Raw genomic sequence first — 27,872 nt, forward strand, 5'->3', positions numbered from 1 at the left:
ATTTTGCATTCCTTGGCCAGAGCTAGACTTCCCCACCCTCTTGCAGAGAGCGTTTCGGGTGCCCTGCCACGCCTTTCCTTCTGCCAGTGTTGGAAATTCAAGGGCCAGCTCATTTTTTTCAACACATTCTTTATGGCAGGAAAATGAGGCGCTCTTTTTTTCCTACTTCCTTCCCCCCCCCCCCCCGCAACGCCCATAAAATAGCAAATTATTGATTTGGGTACAGGGCGAGCCGGGTAGGGTGGCAGGGCAAGGAAGAGATAACCTCTTTAAATAATTCTCTCTTAATACATAAAGCAAAATAATTAAAAGGAATTGATAGATTCTCAATGCCTGCCCCCCCCCCCCCCGCAAAAACAAAAGCACCCCATAAATTCACAAAATAATAATAAATCTCACCAAATGAGGCTTTTTATTGATTTTTTGTTTTTGTTTTTTGTTTTGGAAAAAGATTTTGTTAGAGGGGAAGGGGAGTCTGTGTCCCTCTCCAGTCCTGACTCCTTCCCCGCTCAGATTGATTTATTTTTTAATTCCAACTCGCCCAGAAGAGACATCCCAAGTCCACAAGTACTTTTCTCTCAGCTGCATTGACAGGATTTGACCACCATGTTGGAAAGCTGCTCCACCTTGGCTTGGCGGCCGACGTAGTACACAATCCCCAAAGGCTCGAGCTCGTATGGGACGCAGCAGGGCGAGGCTGAGGCAGATGGGTTGTGTTGGGTGTACAGAGACAGGACCTATCGAAACAAAATAAGAAAATATGTCTCTGGAAAGGTAACAAGGCGGATTGATCACCCTAGGGAGCGGGAGGGCCAAGTTTTCAGGAAAGCAGAGGTCGCATGGCTGCCAAGTTTCACTCATGGCACTGCACGAGTACCGTATTTTTCACTCTATAAGACGCACCAGACCACAACACACCTAGTTTTTGGAGGAGGAAAACAAGAAGAAGAAAATTCTGAATCTCAGAAGCCAGAACAGCAAGAGGGATCGCTGCGAAGTGAAAGCAGCAATCCCTCTTGCTGTTCTGGCTTCTGGGATAGCTGCGCAGCCTGCATTCACTCCATAAGATGCACACACATTTCCCCTTACTTTTTAGGAGGGAAAAAGTGAGTCTTATAGAGCAAAAAATACAGTCATTTTTATTGCAGTAAAGCACATCACAGGACAGTGGCATTTTCTGCCGTTGCTCCTGGCCTATCGAATGCCCTTCCCACCTGCCGTCCTCAAAGAATTGTCTACCAGTTGCTTCCAGACGCCTTGTAGAGAATTATATTTTTCCCCCAGGCTTTCTCTGACCCAGAAGAAGAGTTCATTGCCGAATTCTGTCTTTGCATCTGTTTCTATGAAACCGTTCTGTTGCTTTCCTTTTCCTGCTTTTGAGATTTTTTAAAAGCAGTTTTTGGAATGCTTCAAAACAAACCCCAAAGGAGGGTTGTGTGTGAGGAAGTGGGGTGAGATGCAAGAGTCAGAAGCCATTTCGGGAGAGGGGGGCTGAGGAGCTTTTTACGTCCTCACCTGGCTATACTGAGTGTCCACGCTCCAGAGATAGGGGCAGGCACCCATGCATAAGTTGGCATAGTAGCCCTTGGGTTGGGAGATCCACCGCCATTTTAAGTCCTTGCGGAAGTCGATGTACAAGGGCCTCACGCAACAGTTCTTCTCCTCTGGTGACCTGGAGTGGAAGAACCCAAAAAGAGTTGAGAGAATAATAATAATAATAATAATAATAATAATAATAATAATAATAACAACAATAATTACAGTGGTACCTCAGGTTAAGTACTTAAATCGTTCCGGAGGTCCGTTCTTAACCTGAAACTGTTCTTAACCTGAAGCACCGCTTTAGCTAATGGGGCCTCCCGCTGCTGCCGCGCCGCCGGAGCACAATTTCTGTTCTCATCCTGAAGCAAAGTTCTTAACCTGAGGTAATATTTCTGGGTTAGCGGAGTCTGTAACCTGAAGCGTATGTAACCTGAAGCGTATGTAACCCGAGGTACCACTGTATTATTATTATTTATTTATACCCCACCCATCTGGCTGGGTTTCCCCAGCCACTCTAATATTCCAACAGAATATTAAAAAACACGATAAAACATCAAACATTAAAAACTTCCCTAAGCAGGGCTGCCTTCAGATGTCTTCTAAAAATCAGATAGTTGTTTATTTCCTTGACATCTGGTGGGAGGGTGTTCCACAGGGGGGGTGCCACTACCAAGAAGGCACTTTGCTTGGTTCCCTGTAGCCTCACTTCTCGCAAGGAGGGAACCGCCAGAAGGCCCTCGGAGCTGGACCAAAGTGTCCGGGCAGAACGATGGGGGTGGAGACTTTTCTTTGGGTATACTGGGCCAAGGCTATTTAGGAGTAAGGTTACCCAATGTCCCCATTTCCAGGGGACAGTCCCCGGATTTATAAATCAGTCTCCTATCATTTCCACTATCATTCCAACTGAAGTTGAAAAGTGTCCCTGGATTCATTGAAAAAATTCTGGTAGCTTTAGTTTAGGGCTTTAAAGGTCAGCACCAACACTTTGAATTGTGCTTGGAAACGTACTGGGATTCAATGTAGGTATTTCAGGACCGGTGTTATATGGTTTCGGCGGCCGCTCCCAGTCACCAGTCTAGCTGCCGCAAAACCACAGATCCTGAAACCCAGCCAGGAGTGCAGTGGGAAATTCATCCTGCTCCATGGCCCTTCTTCGTGTGCCTCCTCCTCCACAAGCGATCTGGAGCGTGGCAACACGAGAATGGGCCTTTTCTGTGGTGGCCCCATTTGTGGGATTCTCTCTCGAGGTAGTCTCGCCAGGCACCTTACATATATTTAGGTGCCAGGCAAAAACATTCCTCTTCTCCCAGGCTAATTAAACTACCCATGGCCTTTTAAACTATGGGTGCATTGTTGTTTTGGTTTGTTATTACGGTATTCATGTTTGTGTTTTTATGATCTTAGGATGAAGGGCGGTCTCTAAATTTAATAAATATTGCTTTTGTTTGTTATCATGGTATTCATTTTTGTTTTGTTAATATTTTAAACCACCCTGTAAACTTAGGATGAAGGGTGGCATATAAATTTAATAAACAATGAGGAGGAGGATGTGTTTTTAGATTGTAAGCCTTAGGGCGGGGACTGTCTTAACACTGATTTTCGTAAGAAGTATTTTTGGCTAAAGAGCTGCATAGAAGTGCATTCATTCATTCATTCATTCATTCATTCATTCATTCATTCATAGAAGCACAGAACTGTAGAGTTGGAAGGTCCTCAGCGATCATCTAGTCCAACCCCCTGCAATGCAGGAATCTTTTTGCTTAACGTGGGGCTAGAACCCATGAACATCAGATTAAGAATCTCATGCTTTACCAGCTGAGCTGTCACCCCAATTTATAGCCAAAGAGGCTCTCAGCAGCGAAAGAGTCTCACACAAAAAAACCCAGAAGCCACTTACTGGCTGCAATAGTCCATGGTTGTTGCTCGCTTTTGCCGGCGGTTTTGCAGGTGGTCTGCCCGCTCGGGGGGCATCGCCATCACCAGAAGATAGGGGGGCTGCTGTTTAGCCTGGCTGATCCCTTGCTGATCACCCCTCCTTAATTTGGTGCCTGGAAACAGACAAGAATTCGTTAGCCGTGTTGCAAGGGCTTTAGTTTGTTTTAAACCATCTGGATGCTGCCATATGTGAAACACTTTGCGGTGGCACCTTTAGGGTCCAGTCGTGGCCGACTCTGGGGTTGCGGCGCTCATCTCGCTTTATTGGCCGAGGGAGCCGGCGTCCAGCTTCTGGGTCATGTGGCCAGCATGACTAAGCCGCTTCTGGCAAACCAGAGCAGCGCACGGAAACGTTGTTTACCTTCCCGCCGGACCTATTTATCTACTTGCACTTTGACGTGCTTTCGAACTGCTAGGTTGGCAGGAGCAGGGACCGAGCAACGGCAGCTCACCCCGTCGCGGGGATTCGATCCGCTGACCTTCTGATCGGCAAGTCCTAGGCTCTGTGGTTTAACCCACAGCGCCACCCTTTAGAAGCGCATGAATAAAATAATAATAAGGGTGAAGGCGCTTTATAAATCAGATCGATCAAATGTTTCCCAGAGTACCAGTTTCCGACAGCATGGCTTGGGAACAGGAACTGGGCAGGCAGGGAAAATACCCTCCAGCGGCACTGACTGGAATGCCATTTACCACCCCAGACTCTTCCTAGGCCCAAGCCCTCACTGACGCTGTTCCCATCCCCTAACCCTCCTTTTGGGAAGCCTTCTTGGTCTCTTGACCATTCCTCTTCCTTGTCTGGGTGGGGGCAGAGCTCTCAATGAACCGTTAAGCAAAATAAGCATGTGCTCAGGGCATCGCAGAAATTTCCCATGGCCAGATTTTTTCCCCACATTAATGGCCACAAGCTGCTCAACCGAGAGCTGGGTTTCTCAACGGAAGTCAATTAGAAATCCCAACAGGGCGACTATGCAACAAGGCAAGCTGGTTGCCTTCCCTCTACTAAGTATAGATGCAGACGTGTTGCATAAGATTAGCTTTGAGGATCTGACTGTGCCATTAGAAAAAATCAGAGAGAGAAAAATTCAAATGTAAAGGAAGTGGAAGTCCACAAAAATAAACATTGTTTTCCATCTTACTGTAGGTTACTTGTTTCATCTCAAAAAATGAAATTTTACTTTGTGCTTTATTGTTGTTTATATTTCGAATTAGGTATATATGGGGGTACTAAAATCAGGAGGGCAGCTGCAGGTTGGGCGAAGGCTGTGCTGCCCTACTGACTTGGCTTGTTTCTTTCTGCCAGCAACCTTATGTGGTGCCCACCGGGATCAGGAATGTGGGGGGGGGGTGACGGGTGCAATTGTGGAGGAAGAGGGTGTCCGAGACCTTCAGGGGGTCAGATGCGCTGACTTCACCATTCTTTCCCACTCTGCTGCCCATGCTAGGATAGGTGATGGGAATTAAATGCTGAGTGCTGAGGAGCAGGAAGTTTGCCTATCCCATTGGCCCACAAGTGGGAAGGCAGTCGTTCCTAAACTGCGCTGGAGGCTCCTGGGAGTCAAAAAGCAGCAATTTGCCAAAGAGGCTGCCCACCGCACCCCTGTGTGAGTCATAGAATCATAGAGTTGGAAAGGGATGACGGGGTCTTCTAGCCCAACCCCCTGCAGTGAAGGAATCTCAGCTAAAGCATCCATGACAGATGGCTGTCCAACCTCTAAGGACAGTCCACAACCTCCTGAGGGAGTCTGTTCCCCTGCTGAACAGCTCTTACTGTCAGATAGTTTTTTCCTGATGTTTAGTTGGAATCTCCCTTCTTGTGACATGAAGCCATTGGTCCGAGTCCTACCCTCCAGATCAGTGGTTGGCAAGGCTTACTAGTCATGGGCTGGATCACTCCCACAGAGATCATCTGTGGGCTGGACTGGCGCAGCGCGGTGCCAGAAATCGTGTCTGCGTATGCCCAGATGCTGAAAATCGTGCCTGCACAGCAGTGGCGTAGCGTGGGGGGGCCAGGGGGGCCGGTCGCACTGGGCGCAACATCTGGGGGTTAGGGTTAGGGGGCGCAAATCCACGGGTTAGGGGGCACAAATTACTTGCCTTCTCCCGGGTGCTGACAACCCACGCTACGCCACTGCTGCACAGATTTCTGGTACCTGTGAATGTGCAGACGCAATTTCCAGCACCATTCAGCGAGTCCCTGTGCTGTGCTCCACCGGTTTAGCACAGCGCGGGGGGGGGGGGGGACTCGCTGAGCAGGCAGCTCAGTTCGGGGGCAGCTCGTGGGGCGGTAAAACTGTCTTTGTGGGCCGCATCTGGCCCATGGGCCTCACGTTGCCGACCTCTGCTTCAGAGTCACCGCTGTGCTTGCCTCCCTACAACCAGTTGCGAACCCACAGCCCAAAAAACATGGGCACAGCAGGGATATATGCTGTAAGTAAAGTGAGTCAGGTGCGCAGGTGTGAAACAACAGTGCTGCAGGGGAAAGTGCATTGAGGGAGGGAAGCGTTCTGAAATTCTGGAGCGTGCCAGCCGCCAGAAGCACGACAGAACCACCCTTTCTGCGATCCGATGGTGAAGCTGTTTGCCGTCAGCACGGCAGCCTATTTTTACCTGACGAAACACAGCGGGTGTGTGCTAGCTTGCGTGTGCAAGGAGAGTGTGTGTGTGTGTTGCGGGTGCACGTGCTTCATGCTGCCCCCTAGAGGAGGTTCCCATCGAGCTGAATCACGTGACTAAAGTGTCACTGGAACTGGCACGGCGCCCCCACACACAACCCCACCCTGGGCAGAAAGTATGGCAGGTATGTGTGTCAGGAGGATGAGGAAGTTCTCTAGGCCCGATTCCCAGAAGGAGGCAAGTCTCGTCCTGAAGGCGGAATCCGCCGAGCCTGCGCTTACCAGTTGTTGACAGGCAAGTGACGAGGGAGATGCCAGACAGGGACCGAAGAGAGCCTTTGGTGGGGCCTGAGAGCATGAGAAAAGCCTGCAAGATCTGGCCTTGTTTCCCACCTCGTCCAGCAGCCTCCTGTTCTCACAGTGGCCGGACGGATGCCCGCAGGATCCGAGCGCAAGAGATCTCTCCCCTCCTGCGATTCACAACGACTGGTATTCAGAAATACTGCTGCCTCAAACCGTGGAGGCAATTTATAGCCATCAGGGCTAGGAACCATGGATCGCCTTCAAGGGTGAAGGACGGGCCATGAATTTAAATCAATAAATAAAGCTGGCACTACCGGCATTAGATGTAAACCCTACAACATAGGGACATTTCCTATTTCCTTCCATTTCAGGGGGTTGGTCTGGATGACCCTTGGTGTCTCTTCCAACTCTGCCATTCCACAATTCTCACTTCCCCCCACAACTGACCCTCCTCAACCCCTCCATTTTTTTGTCCCCATTTTTCACTGACAGCGCTGGCAGGGGAAATAGGGATGTTCCGGGATTGAAACAGGGATGGAGAGCCATCCCTGGAAAACCAGGGCACTGATCCCATTCCTTAGCTCTTACCTTCAACTTCCACTTTCAGTTCCTCCACACCGCTTTCACAGGTACAGTGGGAGCTGAGGCGAAATCTTCCCAGAGGCTCTGAAATACAAACAACATGGATTTTGGGGTGCCGTGCTCATAGGCCCCAGCAGGAGCAGCGGAAGGATTTGAACCCGCAACCCCAGAGGCACACACAACAAGTTGAAGACAGGCGTTTGTTGCATTAAATCCAAGTGTGTCTCTCTCCTCCGGAGCTCAGCCCATGTGTGTACGGGAGAACAATTCAGAAGCTGAAGTTGGCTGCAGACAATGTCTGTTGGTTGCTCCTCCCCGATCCCCAATCTTTACACAAAGTTTTGGGTGTCTGATTAAGGAGGTTGCCTTAAAAAAAAAAAGTGGCAAACACGTACATAGGAACATTAACATCTGTGACAGGAATACAATCTGAAATTCAGTTCTCCAGATCTCCAAATCAGTTTTTTAAAAGTCCTAATGAGACTTCATTAGCATTTTAACACAAAATTCTCCCAATACACACAATTCCATGTGCAATTTTGTCTGACGTGCTTATTTCTGCCAAACAATTTCCACCTAATACGACGCAGTTTTCCCCCAAGCTGTTTTCAGCAATGTACCCACGCACTATGTCACCTTAGCGCACCTATCTATTTCTGTGATTGTTACATGGCTGGGGAAACTGCGCTGTGAAAATTTAAAACGACAGCGGCTGTGTTTTGTCTGTGTGTTGTTTCTGAAAGCGTGAGTTTATTATTATTATTTATTTGCATTCTGCCCTTCATCCCAAGAACTCGGAGTAGTAGGTTTGCCTTAATGCAAGTTCATCCTCCCCAAACATAAAGGTACTCACATAAAACTTCTGTGCGGTACCTTTAAGAAATATAGAGAATGGCGCTTGAAGCATGGCAAGATCTGAGCCTCTCTTTGATCTGTGGGCAACCCTGCCCAACACAGAAGCTGGGCAGGGGGGGGGCTCTCTTCAATATGACCCCCATCTTTCCTCTAAATCACCACACCCCCAATATTTCTCTACCCATTCCTGCAGCTGATGACTGTCATCCCCTCTTCAACTTACTAAGGCAAAAAGGGGTTTGAGATCAGAGAGGGTGAGTTGCAGGTAGACGGACGCAAGAAATTTAGTGCTTGCAACATCACAATCCCTGCCTTCCTCTCCTCTCCTTTCAGCAGCAACCTGTGCAAAGAATGCAGCCGAGGAGTGGCGCAGGGCAAGTGTGCCTGACGCATGTGCACTTTTGATCTGGCTCCTTCCAAAACACGGTGGCAGGGTGCCCAGGGCGTGGCGTGCCGACTCAGCGGACTGCGGCATTGTTTTGTTTTTCCCCAGCCCCTTTTCCCCCCCTCTCACCTCCGGCACAAAGGCAAAGCAGGGAGAGGTTGCCCCACAATTCTAGTCCCCGGGGAAATAAGCCTCTTGGCACTGCCTTGCGGGAGCGACTAGGACTTAGAGGCAACTAAGTTTGTTCTGGGTATAAGCTTTCGTGTGCATGCACACTGCACACGAAAGCTTATACCAAGAACAAAGTTAGTTGGTCTATACCCAGAACAAACTTAGTTGGTCTCTAACGTGCTACTGGACATTTTTTTTTAATTTATTTCGACTATGTCAGACCAACACAACTATCTACCTGAATCTGGAAGAAGATATATCTGTCAATGGATGGGCTTGCACATAACATTCAACCCACGGTTTCCTTCCACCGTGGTTTGTTCAACAAATCACACATCATCTAAACAGGCTAGTTTGTGTGAAAGCTGGCTGCTCCTGTCAGACATGTACTATACCACGGATAGCCAATGTGGGGCCTTCCAGATGTCGTTAGACTACAACTCCCATCAGCCACACCAGCATTGTTAGTGGTCATGGATGATGGGACTTGTAGCCCTACAACGCTTGGCTTCTTTTTCAGTTGCTCTTAAAAGCAGAGAAATCACCTGGCCGACAAAGGTCCGTATAGTTCAAGCTATGGTTTTCCCAGTAGTGATGTTTGCAAATGAGAGCTGGACCATAACGAAGGCTGATCACCAAAGAACTGATGCTTTTGAATTATGGTGCTGGAGGAGACTCCTGAGAGTCCCATGGACTGCAAAAAGATCAAACCGATCCATTCTTGAGGAAATCAGCCCTGAGTGCTCACTGGAAGGACAGATCCTGAAGCTGAGGCTCCAAGACTTTGGCCACCTCATGAGAAGAGAAGACTCCCTAGAAAAGACCCTGATGTTGGGAAAGATTGAGGGCACAAGGAGAAGGGGACGGCAGAGGACGAGATGGCTGGACAGTGTTCTTGAAGCTACCAGCATGAGTTTGACCAAACTGCGGGAGGCAGTGGAAGACAGGAGTGCCTGGCGTGCTCTGGTCCAGGGGGTCACGAAGAGTCGGACACGGCTAAACGACTAAACAACAACAATGCCTTTGTAACCCGGCAGGTGTCTGGGATCGAGGGGCCAAACAAACCACAGTTCAGCAAGGCTGTTGGGTTTGGACGTGCTAAAGGCGGCATGGTTTGCGAGTCAACAACAAACTTGGCAGAGAACTAACTGTGGTTATTCCGGCAGGCTAGGCTCAGTTCTTCCAACAAACCACTTTTTAGCCCCTAGTTAACCATTGTCCTCTTTTGTCACACATCCTGTTCTTCCTCTCCCCCAAGCGAATTACTCTTTCCAGCTGCCATCAACTCTCGGAGCCTGCCCCGCTCACACCTTTAGCCACTTCCTGGCTTACCTGTGCTTCCAAGCCAATGCCGGAGGACGGAGGTGACGTCAAACGAAAGCCACTCCTTCTCGTTCTTCACCTTCACCACCCGCCCATCCATGTAGTACCAAGTGCTGTTGATCGAGTGGATCTGCTCCTGGACGGAAAGGGTAAGTGTAAACAAAGCAGTCTCTCCATCTCCGACATTAAGACCCAGCATGGTTCATTGTTCGACAGAACGATGTGCTGAAGCAATTTGAATTCAAATGCTACGCTTAATTTCTAGTTCAAGGTTCCAGTTTTTGGGGCAGAACTAGAAATCAGGGGCAACATCTGCAGAAGAGCTAGGGGAACAATGAATTGGGCATTCGGTCCCTCCAAATGTCAATATTAGAAGGCAAACAATCCTGTCCTGGCTCCTGTTTGGGACTTAATATGAATGAAGGATCCTTAGAAATAATCCATAGACGCTGTCCTCTAAATCAAGTATCATCGCTGGGTGTGAATAAGAGAATGCCTCTGAGCATATGCCGAGAGATTTCCAATAATAATAATAATAATAATAATAATAATAATAATAATAATAATAATAATAATAATAATTTATTTATACCCCGCCCAGCTGGCTGGATTTCCCTAGCCACTCTGGGCGGCTTCCAACAGAATATTAAAATACAATAGCCTATTAAACATTAAAAGCTTCCCTAAACATTCCTAGATTCCAGTTCCCTCGCTACAGACACCTCTTCCCCACAATATTTTGATTTCTGCAGCTGAAATACTCCAGACTAATGCAGGCAAACAAATACATACTCTCTCTCTCTCTCTCTCTCTCTCTCTCTCTCTTTTGCAAATGAACATAATTTGCATAAATGTGCCTTCATTTTGATTTCAAAATCAGAAATTTCAATTTCTTCCCACCCCACCCCCCTCATTCTCAGGGATAGAATGCAAGCAATATTACCCCGGCTCTTGTCTAGGGTTTAATATGAATGAACGATCATTAGCAATGATCCAGGGGACCTGTCTTTGAAATCAGCCGTTGTCCCTGGGAGCAAATAAAGAAATGCCTCTGAGCATGTGCCGAGAAATTTCCTCCTTTCACCCACAAATAACCATAAGCATCTCCAAACAGTCTGAACAGTTTCCGGGCGAGAGGGTACAACTTGTGGGCATCTTTGAATTCCGATAGCATTTTCCCATCGTACCTGGTAAAGCTCCAATCGCTGATCCTGAACCGTTCCAGAAATGCGCATTCTCAGTTCAGCACGGTACAGCAGACTGGAGTCATGAAGGGTTTTCCGGATGTGTGATAAGTTGAACCCGAAGAAGACAGAGTAGGGTGTCTTTGGTATGTAGCCTTCTGCACAGAGAGAATAGGAGAGGAGTCTTAAGTTGTTTTGTGTTTGATTGTGCTGGTTCCATTTCAAACACGACCAAATTACGTATTTCTTCCTTTGGAAGGTGTCAAGAGAATATAAGCTTTGCAAGAGCTTCAGCCGACGTCTGAACTCCCCGGCAACCCGATTAACATCCCAGCAAGAGTTGAGCTGCAAATCGCTGAATGTTAGGAATTTACAAACGAAATGAAAAACAGAACTTACAATTAGAATGGAAAACAAAATTGAGCTTTGGAGGGTCACAGGGCTGCTGGATTTGGACACCATAAACACACTTGCTCAGAGAGTAAGCCCCAATGAAGACAAAAAAATTGACTCCTGAGTAGGGATGCACAAATATGTCCATTTTGGTTCCTCTCAGTTTCTCAGTTTTATAATATTTGGTTTTCTACAATTCCACAGGGGTTTGCGATATCTATCTACATATAGATATATACCGTATTTTTCTGTGTATAAGACTAGGTTTTTTTAACCAAAAAAGTAGGTTTAAAATTGGGGCTCGTCTTATACATGGGTAGAGCTGAGGGATGTTTTCTTAATTTGGAGTCCCCAAAAATAGGAGCCGATTTATACGCGGGAGCATCTTATAGAAAGAAAAATACGGTACGTCCTCATGAAAATTCACCAGCATTTTCCTCTGGATATGCCGTACATACTTTTGTGTGCAGTTTTGCCTAACGCACACATTTTTGCAAAGCAATCTTCAGGATTTTTTCCTGTCATTTTCACCAACGTAGGCATTTGATATGCAAACTCCACCTCTTTAGATGCATTTTTTGTTCCAATTACAGTGGTACCTCAGGTTAAGTACTTAATTCGTCCCAGAGGTCCGTACTTAACCTGAAACTGTTCTTAACCTGAAGCACCACTTTAACTAATGGGGCCTCCTGCTGCCACCGCACCGCTGGAGCAAAATTTCTGTTCTCATCCTGAAGCAAAGTTCTTAACCTGAAGCACTATTTCTGGGTTAGCGTAGTCTGTAACCTGAAGCGTATGTAACCTGAAGCATATGTAACCCGAGGTACCACTGTACTCGGGTGGAGAACTGCATTGCAAAATTCAGAGCACTGTGAATTTCAAAGGACGGCTGAATTTCGATGCAGGTATTGTTTCAGACAGTGTGGATTAGGTAAGTTCACCTTTAAATGTAGACTGAACAGACTACTTAAATCCTGCTGCACCCCTATTTCTGTGGGAGAAACTTTCTTTGCTTATATGTTCAATTTATATGTCTGTGCCATGTTTAAGGATACAGGCACTCATCTTGCGTTAGGGTTTAAGGACTCTGACGCAAGCCATTTTCTTTTTATTTTACTTTTAATGCTTTATTGAGATTAAAAAGCAAACAGTCATCAAAAGAATACAGTGGTACCTCGGGTTAAGTACTTAATTCGTTCTGGAGGTCCGTTCTTAACCTGAAACTATTCTCAACCTGAAGCACCATTTTAGCTAATGGAGCCTCCTGCTGCTGCCACGCTGCCAGAGCGCTGCCAGAGCTGTTCTCATCCTGAAGCAAAGTATTTAACCCGAGGTACTATTTCTGGGTTAGCAGTCTTTAACCTGAAGCATATGTAACCTGAAGCGTATGTAACCCGAGGTACCACTGTATCTTGGTTCCTCTTCCATTCCCACAGAGCCCAGAAATTCTGGCTCCTGCCTCTGTAATACACATTGCCAAAAATTAACTTACTTTCTTCTTACGTAATTGTCTTTGATATACTGCACTCTTCTTTTTCAATCATTTGTTGTTGTTTAGTCGTTTAGTCGTGTCCGACTCTTCGTGACCCCATGCACAAGAGCACGCCAGGCACTCCTGTCTTCTTTCAATCCTAGCATATCACAATTGTCTTATTTTCCTAAGGTTTTCTACTATTCTGCAAACCATTTTCAAATGCTCCCACATTCAACAGAAATCTACCTGCAAGTAAGGCAAAGGAAGAGGAAGCTGGGATCCAGAAACATTCTAATCCAGTCCTCTGGAAGTTCTCCTTTTTGAAGAGGAACAATCAAAACTAATGGCATTTTAATTTATTTATTTTTGCTGGCTGGCATTGACTTTTGATGTCTCTCATTTGGTGTGCCCTCACCCCTCAGGCTACAGGACCTTCTGCCCTTGCCTGTTCCAATGACATGTAGATACCCTAAGTTATCACATGGTTGCCAACTGACCAGGGGGGAGAGAAAAACCAAGATTAGACTGATTCTATGCCCTTATAAGGGATGCGGGTGGCGCTGTGGGTAAAACCACAGAGTCTAGGACTTGCCGATCAGAAGGTCGGCGGTTCGAATCCCTGCGGCAGGGTGAGCTCCCGTTGCTCGGTCCCAGCTCCTGCCAACCTAGCAGTTTGAAAGCCCATCAAAGTGCAAGTAGATAAATAGGTACCACTCCGGCGGGAAGGTAAACGGCGTTTCCGTGCGCTGCTCTGGTTCGCCAGAAGCAGCTTAGTCATGCTGGCCACATGACCCGGAAGATGTACGCTGGCTCCCTCGGCCAGTAAAGCGAGATGAGCGCCGCAACCCCAGAGTCGGTCACAACTGGACCTAATGGTCAGGGGTCCCTTTACCTTTACCTTTATGCCCTTCTAAATCACTTGTTGCATGGAAATCAGCAGGGAGAAACTTTTTTGCCTCATGCAGATAAGCATCAGGACCTGCTGACACCTGTGAAGCAAGTGGCAAGTTAAAAAGCACAGGAGCGTGGGCTAGATAAAAAAGTTGGCAACCTCCTCTTCCACACCCTACCACTCTTCTTTGCAGCTATGCCAAACTCCAGCCCAGATTCCCTGGCAGGATTCTGTTGCCTCTGGAGGGTCAAATATCGGAAGTATGTGAGAGTGGAGTCAATTAATAGCGATGGGCAATCCGAAACGCCAGAGGGGACTGCTTGGGCGGATCCCAGGTTTCTGCTTCCAGATCTCCAGGAAGACGCCACATCCTAATGCGTACATCAATAACAGAAACAAGAGCCAAGCAGGAGCTCTGGAAACCTGCTTGTAAATGAATTTCTTATTTAAATCCCATGCCAGCCTTTGCCAACTTCATAAATTTTGGACTACAGTGGTACCTCGGGTTACATACGCTTCAGGTTACATACGCTTCAGGTTACATATGCTTCAGGTTACATACGCTTCAGGTTACAGACACCGCTAACCCAGAAATAGTGCTTCAGGTTAAGAACTTTGCTTCAGGATGAGAACAGAAATCGTGCTCCGGCGGCGCAGCAGCAGCAGGAGGCCCCATTAGCTAAAGCGGTGCTTCAGGTTAAGAACAATTTCAGGTTAAGAACAGACCTCTGGAACGAATTAAGTACTTAACCCGAGGTACCATTGTACAATTCTCATTCACCCAAGCCTTAGGAGTTATAGGCAAAAATATCTGCAGTGGCGAAGGCTACCCTATGACCCCTGCCTCTGTATGGGCCTCCCCATGCTTTTCCATGACTCAGGAATGGCTAACTGCATATTTCTGCATCAAGTGCAACTTCAGAAACAATTTGAGCCTGCTAGGTACATTATCCTTCTCCCCATTTCACAGATCCTGGGGCTGAGGGCGAGCAAGGTTGCCACACTGCAAGCAGACTTTGCTCCTTTATACATAGAAATCAGGTCCTCTGTGTGTTTAAAACAGAAAAGGGACCCCTGACCGTTAGGTCCAGTCGTGGACGACTCTGGGGTTGCGGTGCTCATCTTGCTTTACTGGACGAGGGAGCCAGCGTACAGCTTCTGGGTCATGTGGCCAGCATGACTAAGCTGCTTCTGGCGAACCAGAGCAGCGCACAGAAACGGCGTTTACCGCTGGAGCATTACCTATTTATCTACTTGTACTTTGATGTGCTTTCAAACTGCTAGGTTGGCAGGAGCTGGGACCAAGGAACAGGAGCTCACTCTGTTGCAGGGATTTGAACCGCCGACCTTCTGATCGGCAAGCCCTAGGCTCTGTGGTTTAGACCACAGCGCCACCCGCATCCCTCTGTGTGTTTAGGTAAAGGTAAAGGGACCGCTGACCATTAAGTCCAGTCATGGCCGACTCTGGGGTTGTGGCGTTCATCTCACTTTATTGGCTGAGGGAGCCGGCGTTTGTCCGCTTGCCAATCAGTTTAGATTCTGCACTAAATTGACTGGGACTTCCGTTCCAGAGTTTAAAAGCAACGGGACATAAAGTGATGCTTTTAATTTCCTTAGGGGCTTCCTAACTTTCTTCCCATAACCTGGCCGCGGATTTCCTTTCACCTACCCTCCTCCGTTTGCTGCAGCAAGCAGGACTGGCATTCGGCAACCTAGTAAGGTCGGTTAAGAGAGAGAAATAGGATGCTTTGGCCATCCAGGGAGTTTCTATCTGAGTGGGGATTTGAACCCAGGGCTCTCTGGTTCAGCTCCAGCCCTCTGCAGGCTCTCTCTCCCTCTCTCTGAAAGCAAACTGCCACAGGCCACAGACACACCCCAAAACGAAGCCCCATATTTGCAGCCGTCTGACACTGACACAGCATCTATTTATGGTACAGGAAGAGTCTATTTTTAAGCTTCTCTTCCTCGCAGGATCAAAGAAGTTTTGACTCCAGCTCCTCATCCCATCTCGTCCCACATACATGGTCAAATCAGCTGCCCTGCAAGTTCCCATCTCCAGGACAAGGACTGTGATGTTTAAGGGGAAAGATCCCTTTCTTCATCATCATTCCACCCCCTTAAAAAAAAATATATATATAGCATGCAGTGCTTGGCAAAGGAGAACAGAGTATGCCCATTTTGCATTTAAGTGAACGTGGAGTTCAGAGCAAAAGTCGGGGGAAGGAGAGAGACATTTGATAGCTGCATGGCCAGCAGAAATTCTTGTTTTGGGGAAACTTTTCCCAGGCGCCCTGTCTCACGGTTTCTTCTGGTTCTACGGCCCACATCTCTTTCTTGCCCCATTAACAGCAGGCTGGCAAGCAGAAATTTAGTTAATTTAGCAATCAGAAATGTTAAGATTTTCCTGGCCTGGAAATGCAAATAGGGAGGGAAAGTTTCACTTGCTTAATTCCTGTCTGCATGTTAGGATGGTGCTTTCTTTAATTTTTAAAAATCTGCTGGTACGGCTTTGTAGGCAGCATCTTTTTAAAGCACATTCAAAGACCATTCCTCCCCCTGCAAAATAAAAATAAAAATCATGGGAACTGTAGTTTACCTTCGCACAGGGTTGCAATTCCAAGCACCCTTAGCAAACTATAATTCCCAGGATTATTTTGGGGGGGAGGAATATGCTTTGAATGTGCTTTAAAGGTATGGTGTATATGCTGCTACTCATTTGCTGTTTCCCATTTGAAAGGGTAAGAATTAAATTTTATTATTTAAAATTTATCAGCAACAAAGGGAGAGGAGGAGGGGCCCAAGAAGAAATGAAGGTAGTCTTTTCTGTTTCTATCCTGATCAAATAAGCTCTCATAGCAGATCACAAAACATTAAACATACAACGAGGAACTTGCGATTCTCTATCACTAGCCATCGTTGCTGGGTTGTCAGCTGACTAGGGGGGTGGAAAAGCTTAGTGGCAGACCAGCAGCAATCTGTAGAAATCGACAGCCAAATCTTTTTGCTGGTGTGGAGATAAAATAGTACAACCTGCTATGGTCTGCAAATCAAGGCGCCCTGAAAAGTCCAAGTGTTTTAGGGTGGCAAGGAGAAAGGAGACAGCTGATGATGCTATTAAGAATAAAAACCTGGTCCTAGTTCTTTCGAAAGACGTATACACACCCTAAACTTGACTCATCTCCAAGAATGAAGAATCAAACCTGGCTATCGTCGGCCATAATTTTTGCATCTCCCTGCCATTTCGCTCCCCACCTCCTCAAAGTTTTCTCTTTTCTGTACCTGCCAGCTAAGATTTCATTTCACGCACCTGAGGAAGTGGGTTTGAGTCCACAAAACCTCGAGCCACAGTACATTGTATGATAGCCTTTAAGATGGCCCAAGACTCTTTGTGTCTAACTTGGGGTACCTCAGTGGAAAGTCCTCAGCACCCCCCCCCCCCCCGTCTCAACGCTGCTCCAACAGCAGTATTCAGAAGAAACCTGACTGTCAGACTTCCACTTCCCTCCTTCAAGGTTTGGTGCAGTCAACGCTTTTCGTTTCCACATGACTCTTGCGGAGGGAGGCTGTGGTCTCTTGTAAATTGAGGATTTATGTTTTACAGCTGCAAAGACAGAGATAAGGCTGTCTCCATTGAACAGCCCCAGCTTATCGGGCTAAGGAAATTCTCAAGCTATTTTGGGACTTTCCAGTGTTACATCTCCAGAGATAAGAGGACGAGATCGGTTTCTATCTACTGTCCTTGTGACCTTGTGAGTGGTTCATGGTGTCTGGCAGCCTCAGTTTCTCTCAGCTGTAAAATGGGGATAAGACTATGAAGCTTTGAATGGCGTTTCTAGGCGGCTTTCTCCCATAAAAACCAGCAAACTCACCAAGATAATCAATAGAGACTGGGTGGCTACCAGAAATGGCCTCCTCTGTCGTCTTTTGGATTTATCTGTATTTAATCTCTGCCTGTAGGGCTTATAGCTCTGTGGCTACTGCTGTTGATCTCTTGCAGTGCATTCCTAACCATTTCTACTCCGAATGTGTGCTGCTGAACTCAGTTCATTTGCACTGGCTTAGGTATGTTTGTTAAACCACTTTGGAGGCAAAGTACTAAAAGGCTGCGTATAGGTTTCTCATGTAAACAGGGAGGCAAGGGTTTCGCATTCCATAAATCCAGATACTCCTGGTGCTTCTGTATCCGGAAGAAGGATCTGGCAATAGGAACATAATAAGAGCTATTCTGGATCAGGCCATAGACCATCTGCTCCAGCATCTTGCAAGCAGGGCCTACTTGTGCTATCCTGCAACTGAATGAATGAATTTACTTTATTACGGTCACAGACCAGCGTAATTCCTGCAGTTGGTCTTCTGCTTCTGTCTAATCTTCTATTTAAGCCAGCCATGTTGATGCCCACTGTAACATCTCACAGGAGCAAATTCCTCGTGGCGTTTTCATTCTCAGGGCACTTTCTTTATAACTTATTTAGAATTTGGGGTTGGTGCAGGATTTCAAGCCTATTTCATCATTGCAAAGTGGCAGAGTGGGTGCCATTTTCTACCCTGCAAGCATTTTCTGCAGCCCACACTTCCTGACCTCCACGAAGTCTTCCCCTGGGTTTTGACTGACGCATGGGCACCCAGGGACCAGCAATTTATAGAATGAAAGACACTCATGAACCCCTCTGTGCCACCTCAGAAGGAAAAGTCCTTGCATCAAGAACCCTGCACCACACCTGAGAGTTTCACTGGGAGCCTTCTCTCCCCTCTGATAATTTTAAAGCGCCGTTTCTTTCCTCGTTAACTGATGCAGAATGGTTGGGGAAAATGAAGGGGTGTTTGCGTTGAATTTTCAGCACAGTTCTAGTGTCAGGCCGTTGCCGCAGGCCAGGAAGCGGCAGGACCAGGAAAGGAGCCGACCACAGAAAGGAGTAAGCTGGACCGCAAGCAGAAGTTGGTTACTTAGGGGGCCATTCTTCCCGTAGGGAAAGGCCCCGGGGAAGCCAGGCTCCGGTCCGCCCACCTGCTTAAACTTTCCACGTGGATCAACTGTTAAGTCACGCTGGGGAAATGTGGGTGGCTTGACTTCTGTCGAAACAGGGAAGTCAAGCAGCGCTGCTACCTCCCCCCCCTCCCCCAGAGCCTTCTGCGTTGTTTGTTTTGCCAACTGCCCAAAACTCCAATTCCCCCTGTTCCAAGGGGCTGTTTGAAGGAAGGATACTCTGCAGAAACTTCCAGGCGTGCTATTTTATCATCACACCAGGCTCTTTCGGGGGGGGAGGGGGCAGAGGGGAGGATGCAATTCACCAGAAATGGATCCCTAGAGTAGGAATCGGCAGCTGGCAGCCTCTGTACCAAATGAGGTCCTCTGAGCACACAATGTGCCAACCAAATGGGCTGAGGAAGGGCACGGAATGGCCCCTGTGCTCACAGGTGGGAGGTGGGTCAGGATGGAATGGCCCCTGTGCTCACAGGTGGGAGGTGGGTCAGGATGGAATGGCCCCTGTGTCCACAGGTGGGAGGTGGGTCAGGATGGAATGGCCCCTGTGTCCACAGGTGGGAGGTGGGTCAGGATGGAATGGCCCCTGTGTCCACAGGTGGGAGGTGGGTCAGGATGGAATGGCCCCTGTGTCCACAGGTGGGAGGTGGGTCAGGATGGAATGGCCCCTGTGTCCACAGGTGGGAGGTGGGTCAGGATGGAATGGCCCCTGTGCTCACAGGTGGGAGGTGGATCAGGATGGAATGGCCCCTGTGTCCACAGGTGGGAGGTGGGTCAGGATGGAATGGCCCCTGTGTCCACAGGTGGGAGGTGGGTCAGGATGGAATGGCCCCTGTGTCCACAGGTGGGAGGTGGGTCAGGATGGAATGGCCCCTGTGTCCACAGGTGGGAGGTGGGTCAGGATGGAATGGCCCCTGTGTCCACAGGTGGGAGGTGGGTCAGGATGGAATGGCCCCTGTGTCCACAGGTGGGAGGTGGGTCAGGATGGAATGGCCCCTGTGTCCACAGGTGGGAGGTGGGTCAGGATGGAATGGCCCCTGTGTCCACAGGTGGGAGGTGGGTCAGGATGGAACGGCCCCTGTGTCGAGAGGTGGGAGGTGGGTCAGGATGGAATGGGCCCTGTGTCCACAGGTGGGAGGTGGGTCAGGATGGAACGGCCCCTGTGTCGACAGGTGGGAGGTGGGTCAGGATGGAATGGGCCCTGTGTCGACAGGTGGGTGGTGGGTCAGGATCTCAGCACTGCAGAAAAAAAATCCAGGGCGTGATGATACTGGGATGGAAAACCTGCAGCATCCGAAGAAGTGTGCATGCACACAAAAGCTCACACCAATAACAAACATAGTTGGTCTCTAAGGCGCTACTGGAAGGAATTTTTTTATACTGCGGTCCTCTAGTTGTTGGTGAGCTCCAGTCTCCATCAGTGCCAGCCAGCATATCTGACAGTGAAGAACGATGGGAGTTGCAGGGCATCAGATTCCTGGCCACTTTTCTAAACCATGTTCATAGTATGATGGGTGATATGCAACAGGAGTTCAGTGGGGGCTCTTTCCCACTTTCTGTCTACTGAAGGATGGGGTAGAGATAGATTCAAATAAATATATCAAATAGACTAAACGCATCTGGGATAGCTCAGTCCGTTGAGCACGAGACTCTTAATCTCAGGGACATGGGTTCAAGCCCTACATGGGGGGGGGGGAAGATCCCTGCATGGCAGGGGGTTGGACTAGATGACCGCTGAGGTCCCCTCCAACTCTACCATTCTATGCTTCTATGAATAAATGAATGAATGATTGGACTTCTATGCAGCTCTGTAGCATAGACTCTTCCAACGCTATGATTCTATGATTTCCAGTGAAAAGAGAGTTGAATCCAAAGTAGTGTTAAGTAACTCGTTTCCTTAGCACAAGGCTTTCTGCTTGTACAGTTGGGCCTGTCTCCCCTCTCCTCCTCCCCGTGTCGTCCCCCCCCCGCCAATAAATCTGTCGTGGGATTCCCCCCACCTTCTGAAGCTGGTTTTGGGAGGGCGTTCCTGTGTTCAGTTCCACAAGCGTAAATCCTCGTGCTAATGGAACAAGGGCACTGTATACCACTCTCAGTCTTGAGATGGAAAACCCACAAGTTCTCACAACCCACGCCAGCTATCCTGCGAGTGCAGCAGCCAAAAGCAGGGTCCCCCCCCCATGCCATATGTCCTTGGTCAGCAACTACAAAAGAAGTCCAGAACTGCCACACCAGATCAGACCACAGGTCCATGGAGTTTTGCACCCAGCGGTTGCATCAGCAGACAGACAGCTGTTTCTCAGAAGACTGCGGGACATGCAAGCCACAGTCGTCCCTGGTACCTGGCATTTAGAGATATACTGCATCTGAACTGGAGGTTCTATGGAGCTATCGGGGTTCATAGCCCCCAAGAGACCTATGTTCCATAAATCCAATTCCCTTTTAAAAGTGTCTGAGCCTGCAGCCATCAACACACCTTATGGATTCAATAAACGGAACTGTGTTGTGCGAAGAACACCTTTCTTTCTCCTGTCCCAGATCTGTTACAAATTCAGTCACTGGGTGAACTTGAGTTCCAACATGCATAATCTCCTAAGCCTCTGTTGCTGCGGCAGGAAACCTGCAGCCCTGAAGATATTGTCAGGCTACAACACCCATCATCCCTGACTGTGACTGGCCAGAGCTTACTATGAGATGGATTCCCAAAACATCTGGAGGGCCACCCCTGGTTTAAAACACTGCAGAAGCTAAACTGAACTGGAGCTTCTACTCTCACTCCAGAAAAGGCTCCTGCACCTTTAAGAGTCTTCTTAGGGCCTCAGATGATAAGTGGATAGGCATGAACCTTCATGTACAGGGGCACTATACTTCTGGTTAAGATACAGTGGTACCTCGGGTTAGGAACTTAATTCATTCTGGAGGTCCGTTCTTAACCTGAAACTGTTCTTAACCTGATGCACCATTTTAGCTAATGGGGCCTCCTGCTGCGCCACTACTGAACGATTTCTGTTCTCATCCTGAAGCAAAGTTCTTAACCCGAGGTACTATTTCTGGGTTAGCGGAGTCTGTAACCTGAAGCGTATGTAACCTGAAGCGTATGTAACCCAAGGTACAACTGTAATACACCTTGCCAAAAATTAACTTACTTTCTTCTTACGTATTTTCTATAGAGACTTCTATAGAAGTCTTTCTATAGAGACTATCCACAACGTATTTGATATACCACACTATTCATTTTCACTCTTCATTTCTGAGTAAATAAAAGGGGAAAGGCCATAATTTCCATGCCTCAGAGCGTCTGCTTCCACCCAAATGACAGAAGGTTGGGCAGGATTTATCCAGCAACATAACGCAACCATTTGCATCAGTGGATTTTGGAACGAACTTGTTAAAACCTTTTTTCCGACTGGTTTGTGCTTTCAACAGCCCCCTGACCTGAGTAGGCGCACTGGGGATGAGGCAGCAATTACCCTGGCCTAACGCGTTCCGAGGAAAGGGGATTTTGCGTAGGCAAGGCAAGGAGGACCCTAACGCCTCCTTGGCAAAAACGACCGGCACGTGCTGGCACTATCCCAGGCTGCCATCTTATCTCCCAGAGACTACACAAAACGTACAAGTTCCCGCCTCCGCCTGCGGGCCCGAGTTCCGTTTCGGCAGCGCGCCAGCCACTCCCAGGCACGTAATTACACCCCAAACAAGCTTGAGACGGCTGCTCCCTGGGTGGATGCGGGATCCTCTGATCCAAGGGAAAGATCCGATCTTTGCAGATTCGGGCCTCTTCAGACCTGCTGCCAACACCACCACCCCTCCTGGGCCTGCGCATCTCGTTCAAAAGCCCTCCCTACATTTTTTTCTTTTCTTTTGAAGCATATATCTTTTGTCTCCTGTCTCTCCCCCCCCCCCCAAAAAAAGACCCCACCCAGCTCCAGGCATCTGTTGGTGCGTTTAGGTGGCTTGTTTTTTCCACACGAGGAGCAAACTTCTGTAAAAGGTGAGAAGGAAAGAAACAAGAGTTCTGCTCTTCCCAGCTAGGGTTGCGGAAAGCCCAGCATAGCTAAGAGTTAGGGCTTCCTGGGTGCAAATGTCCAGGTTGCCAACTTTTTCCTGCTGGTCCTGCCTCTGCGCCCTTAACAACAGCTGTTGGATGCTAAGAGCTGTTTGAGAGTGAAAAGGACTCCCTCAAAAGGCGGTTTCTCCTTCCTTGGAGAAGGAAGAGTAATAATACCACTCTATTCTGCCTTGGTCAGACCACAGGCTGAAACCCTACCTGCCTGTGGACTGTCTTGCCAGAGTGGTGCATGGTCTAGTTATCTCCCGCTTGGACTACTGCAATGCACTCTACGTGGGGCTACCTTTGAAGGTGACCCGGAAACTACAACTAATCCAGAATGCGGCAGCAAGACTGGTAACTGGAGGCGGCTGCCGAGACCATATAACACCGGTCCTGAAAGACCTACATTGGCTCCCAGTACATTTCCAAGCACAATTCAAGGTGTTGGTGTTGACCTTTAAAGCCCTAAATGGCCTCGGCCCATACACCTGAAGGAGCGTCTCCACCCCCATTGTTCTGCCCGGACTCTGAGGTCCAGCGCTGAGGGCCTTCTGGCAGTTCCCTCATTGCAAGAAGCCAAGTTACAGGGAACCAGGCAGAGGGTCTTCTTGGTAGTGGCGCCCGCCCTGTGGAACGCCCTCCCATCCGATGTCAAAGAGATAAACAACTACCTGACATTTAGAAGACATCTGAAGGCAGCCCTGTTCAGGGAAATTTTTAATATGTGTGGCATTTTAATGTATTTTTAATCTTTGTTGGAAGCCGCCCAGAGTGGCTGGGGAAACCCAGCCAGATGGGCGGGGTACAAATAATAAATTACTATTACTATTACACTTGGGAGTACTGTGTCCAAGTCTGGGCACCACACTTCAAGAGGGATGTTGACAAGCTGGAAAGTGGGCAGAGGAGGGCAACCAAGATGATCAAAGGTCTGGGAACCAGGCCTTACGAGGAATGGTTGAAGGAGCTGGGTATGTTTAGCCTGGAAAAGAGGAGACTAAGAGGAGATATGACAGCCATCTTCAAATCTCTTAAGGGTGGCCACATGGAAGATGGAGCATGCTTGTTTTCTCCTGCTCTGGAGGGTAGGACTCGAACCAGTGGCTTCAAGCTACAAGAAAGGAGATTCCGACTAAACATTCGGAAAAATACTTTCTGAGAGTAAGAGCTGTTCAGCAGTGGAACAGACTCCCATGAGAGGCGGTGGACTCTCCTTCCTTGGAGATATTTTTAAACAGAGGTTGGGTGGCCATCTGTCATGGATGCTTTAGCTGGGATTCCTGCATTGCAGGGGGTCAGACTAGATGGCCCTCGGGTCCCTTCCAACTCTTAAGATTCTACGATTCTGTGAGCTGACCAGGCAAAACCTTTTCTGGCGTGGGGAGGCAGTGATATGAGAAAACTTCTTCCTGCTGTATGTTTGTGTGTGTTTGGAGTCAAGCTTGCTGTGGAAGTCCCAGGAGCGGGGGGGGGGGGGGGGTAGCAGCCAACCCTGAGGAGAAAACAAAGGACCCCTGCTTGAATTTTCAAAACGGAATTTGCAAACTTTGACCTGCCCGCAGCTGTGCGGTAGCATTGCAACACGTTGAGCAGCAAGGGGCCTTCAGGGAGAAGTGGCGAAGGCGACTCTGAAACCGTGTGTGTGTGTGTGTGTGTTTGCTGGGCCGTTTTTGCCGGAAATCGCAAGATCCGATCGACCAAACTCCTTTTTCACTGACCCCTCCCCGCCAGCTCCATCCCCCTCAGGTGGAAAGCTGATTTTTGCACACACACATACAATTCCCTCCCATCCTCAGAGGACTTGTCACGGGTGCCTGGCTTCACAGAGCGCCTGCCGACACAGCTATAACATGTGCAAAGAGAAAGGAAATGGAAACTAGAGGCAATGGCTTTCTCTCTCTCTCTTTCTCTCTTTCTCAGGAGCCAACAGCAGCAGCTAAGAGGCAGGAACGATACAACCTGAATCCACATTAAGGCCATACCGACTCTAATCACGACACTATTCACCTGCCTTAAACCTTCTCCTAAAAAACCCTAATCGGGTCCTTTTATTTTTAACGCCAAGGCTCCTGTCTGGGAGAATGGCTTATTTATAACTTCCGAGTATGTACAGAGACCACTTCTCGTGTGACCAAATGCCGGCAGCTTTCCCTACCCTCCACCCCAAACCTCTGGAATTAAAAGCATGGGTGTAAACCTAGGCTGCTTAAGAATAAGTTTATAGTTCACAGAGTGGGTCTGTCCAACCCCAGTGTTGCCTGGCTGCAGACTGTAGTAGCTGCAGTTCCGGGTCTCAGTTAGAGGCCACTATGGTTTCCGGGGGTCCAGTGGGGAGGGGGCTTCTCTGCCTTTTCCCCACTGAACTGGGTCCCCCCTCTTCTGCCAGAATGCATTGCTGTCCCTGATGAAACTGCACTCTGGCTGGCAGCCAGTACTGTCAGCTCAAAAGGCAGCAAATTCTGCCTGGTCCCACTGCCCCAGACTGACTGACCAAGTTCCGCCTGCCCCAGTTTCCTGAAATAATAATAATATATATGTTTTTAAATGCCAACCCTGTATCAAGGGCTGGCCCTCATCGTGGATACCTTGGCATATGGTGGTTGCAATGATCAGATCAACTCACATCAAGTTCCAGCGGCTGCTGCCGCCGCCTCCCTAGGACCAGGCAGAGGGTGAGCATCTCCTGCCATGACCAGAACTAGTAACAGCTTCTCTGCTCTTGGTTTTATTTCCTTTGTGCAATTTCCTTGCACCCTTTGATACATTAGGTTTGCACCCCCAGCTCCATGCCTTTAAGAGCCTGGCCTGCAGAACAGTTAAGAGGTAAATCTCTTCCCACCGTTTTTCAGGAAAAGCTCCACCTTTTGAATTTCCGCCTGCCGGGATGCTGCACAGGAGCAGGGCCGGAATAAAAAGGTGGCCACCTCAGGGGAAACCCCTTTGCCACAAGGCATTGGTGGCAAGTCCTGGAGAATTAAATAAGCTTCCAGGTTTTAGGGTCAAAGGTAAAATTTTCCATAAGAGGCGATGCTTATCCTTTTCCAGTTTGTATCGACATCTTAGGAACGCACCAACCTCTCACCCCTCTTCCCAAACCCCTTCTTCCTCTCATATTCTCTGGCGATATTTATTGCCATTTTACACATGGAATGCTTTTTTTAAAAAAAAAAAAGTCTTGCTTAAACTCTGGGTGAGAATCCTGCTCCATTGCATCGCTAAACCTAAGTGCAAAGTAACAAATATTTCCTTCTCTCTCGTTCTTTAAATTAACCTTTTTACTATAAATCAATATTCGGAGGCCTGGGAAATAGCAGTGGGTGGCCTGGGTGCAAGCCACTGCCCCAAGGCCATCCATCGGTGCCTCTCAGCCCTTTATAGCAGCTTGCAAGGTGCTCAGCAACCCCTCCACCGCTATTTTCGAAGTCTCAGGCAATGAAATACCTGGCAGGTGCCCCGAATTTGCCAGCAGATCGCACCTTACCCCGGCCTAACCTTTGAGTCGGTTGCCAGCTTTCTAAATTGGCCCTGCACCTCTGCCTAAAAGCTGAGAAATCAAAGGGGTGAGGACTTTCCCTTTAAGTGGGGGGAAAACTGAATTTCTGGATGTCACCCTGTTCCTAAAGGAATAGGAGCAGGGTCGGGGGCAGGGACACACCAACCTAGCCCTGTTTCCTTGGCCTGCTCTAACCAGTAGACCTCATGGCCTGCCCTCCGAGATACAAACACCCCCTTTCTCTCCCGTGGTCTCACCGTGGTTCGGGGGAAGCATATTGAACCTGTGCACCTCCTTGGCGTAGTACTCTTCCTGGGGGGTCTCCTTGGGTTCTTCCGCCGTCATTTCCCGAATCACTTCCAGGGTGCTGTTGTACAGAGCTACAATGTCTTCAGGCAGCACCCGTGAATCGGGGTCTTCCACCTCCGGCGGGCTGGTCAGCTTGAGCTTGCTGAGGATCTGGCCCCGAATGGCCTCGATCCGCTTGCGCTTGATCATATCCATGTCCAGAGTTTTGCAAGTGGACAAGGCGAGAGCCGCGCAGAGGCGCTCCAGCGCCAGGAGCAGGAGGAAGAGCCAGCCGGCGGCCCGCGAACACCGAGAAAGACTTTGCCAGCCGCAGGCTCTCAAAACCAACATCTTCATGATTTCTCCACCCCCTTGTCGCTTCTGCTCTCGGTGCCAAAAAGGAGCGGTGGGGAAAGCAAGACGAAGGGGGGGAAGAAGAAGAACCGCCCTAGTTTCTTGCTGTTTTCTCAGTTCTTTCCCTGCATCTGACAAAGTAGGCTGTTTCCTACAGAAGCCCCACTCACCTTCGAGTCCCTCAAGTATAAAGCGACGGTTTCGGATTCGAACCGGTTTCAGATCTGTGAACCGTCTCCAAAGTCTGGGCTGCCGGTTTTCAAAAGCGGAGGAGACTCACCTTACGCTTGGCGAAGCCTCGATGCAGCCCATGTGCTTGGCGATTTGGAAGGTGCCCACGTTCAGCCTTGGCACCCGGCCGTGGCAGCCCAAATGCCCATCGCCGGGGAGGTCGAGGCTCTGTCTGTAACCGGTTTTCGGTTCGAGGGATCGTGTTCTTGGCAGGGTGAGCCTCTCAGAGGTTGCCAAGAATTGCTTGGGTCTGCCCGGGAAGTGGCTGGCTGCAGAAGACTCGGGCCAAATCCGGTGTCACGACTGGGGCATCCCGAGGCGATTGCGCTCCTCCGTCAAGATCGCTGCTGCCGCCGCTCTCCCTGGAGCCAGCTGGCCTTTCTGTCTTCCTTGCCAGAAAAGGCTGTAATTTCACCACTCCTGTTGGGACTTGCTGGCTGCAGGGTTTGGAGGTTTTTAAAGCCGTCTTTTTGCCTCTCCCCAGCGACAGCTCCACCCAGGAAGTGAAGGAGGTGGGTGTTCACTGCTGTATATATAACTCCTTCGCTGGGGAGCAAGGCAGCTGGACAGCTACTGTGGCAAAAGCCGGAGAACTTTTATTTTCTTTTATTCTGCCTGGCTCCTCCGCTTCTCTTTCCTCTTTCCCCTTGCGGCTGAGGCAACTGCCTCTCTCTGGAAAAGGGAAGAGCGGCAAAAACTTTTATTCACACACGCACAGGACTAAAGTAAAGACTAAACACACCACCCACAGTCTCACACTGTCATTTCTTATTTTATTTTTATTTTTCTTATTTTATTTTTTATATAAAATTTTTCTTTT

General features: G+C 48.6%; 1 protein-coding gene and 1 long non-coding RNA gene across 2 annotated transcripts in view; both read right to left on the minus strand.

Annotated features, from left to right (window-relative positions):
• Positions 1–27,872, minus strand: part of LOC310851866 — a 151,084-nt gene that overhangs the window by 77,195 nt on the left and 46,017 nt on the right. The gene's annotated exons all lie outside the window — the stretch shown is intronic.
• Positions 394–27,696, minus strand: TGFB1 (transforming growth factor beta 1). Its single transcript, XM_083754094.1, has 7 exons — positions 26,437–27,696; positions 10,899–11,053; positions 9,721–9,847; positions 6,984–7,061; positions 3,440–3,590; positions 1,516–1,672; positions 394–737 (listed from the first exon to the last, which is right to left on the minus strand). Exons 1-7 carry the CDS (start codon positions 26,822–26,824, stop codon positions 579–581), a joined length of 1,215 nt encoding a protein of 404 aa, XP_083610220.1. The 5' UTR covers positions 26,825–27,696; the 3' UTR covers positions 394–578.

The sequence above is a fragment of the Podarcis gaigeae genome (genome assembly GCF_964106915.1).
Source record: "Podarcis gaigeae genome assembly, chromosome: 8".
Taxonomy (NCBI): domain Eukaryota; kingdom Metazoa; phylum Chordata; class Lepidosauria; order Squamata; family Lacertidae; genus Podarcis; species Podarcis gaigeae.

Excerpts from the sequence above, each read along its gene's own strand:
- TGFB1 (XM_083754094.1), bottom strand. The coding sequence starts at position 26,824 with ATGAAGATGTTGGTTTTGAGAGCCTGCGGCTGGCAAAGTCTTTCTCGG. Across the intron at positions 11,054-26,436 it reads TATGCTTCCCCCGAACCACG|AAGGCTACATACCAAAGACA; the intron begins GTGAGACCACGG and ends CTCTCTGTGCAG. Across the intron at positions 738-1,515 it reads TGGACACTCAGTATAGCCAG|GTCCTGTCTCTGTACACCCA; the intron begins GTGAGGACGTAA and ends TTGTTTCGATAG.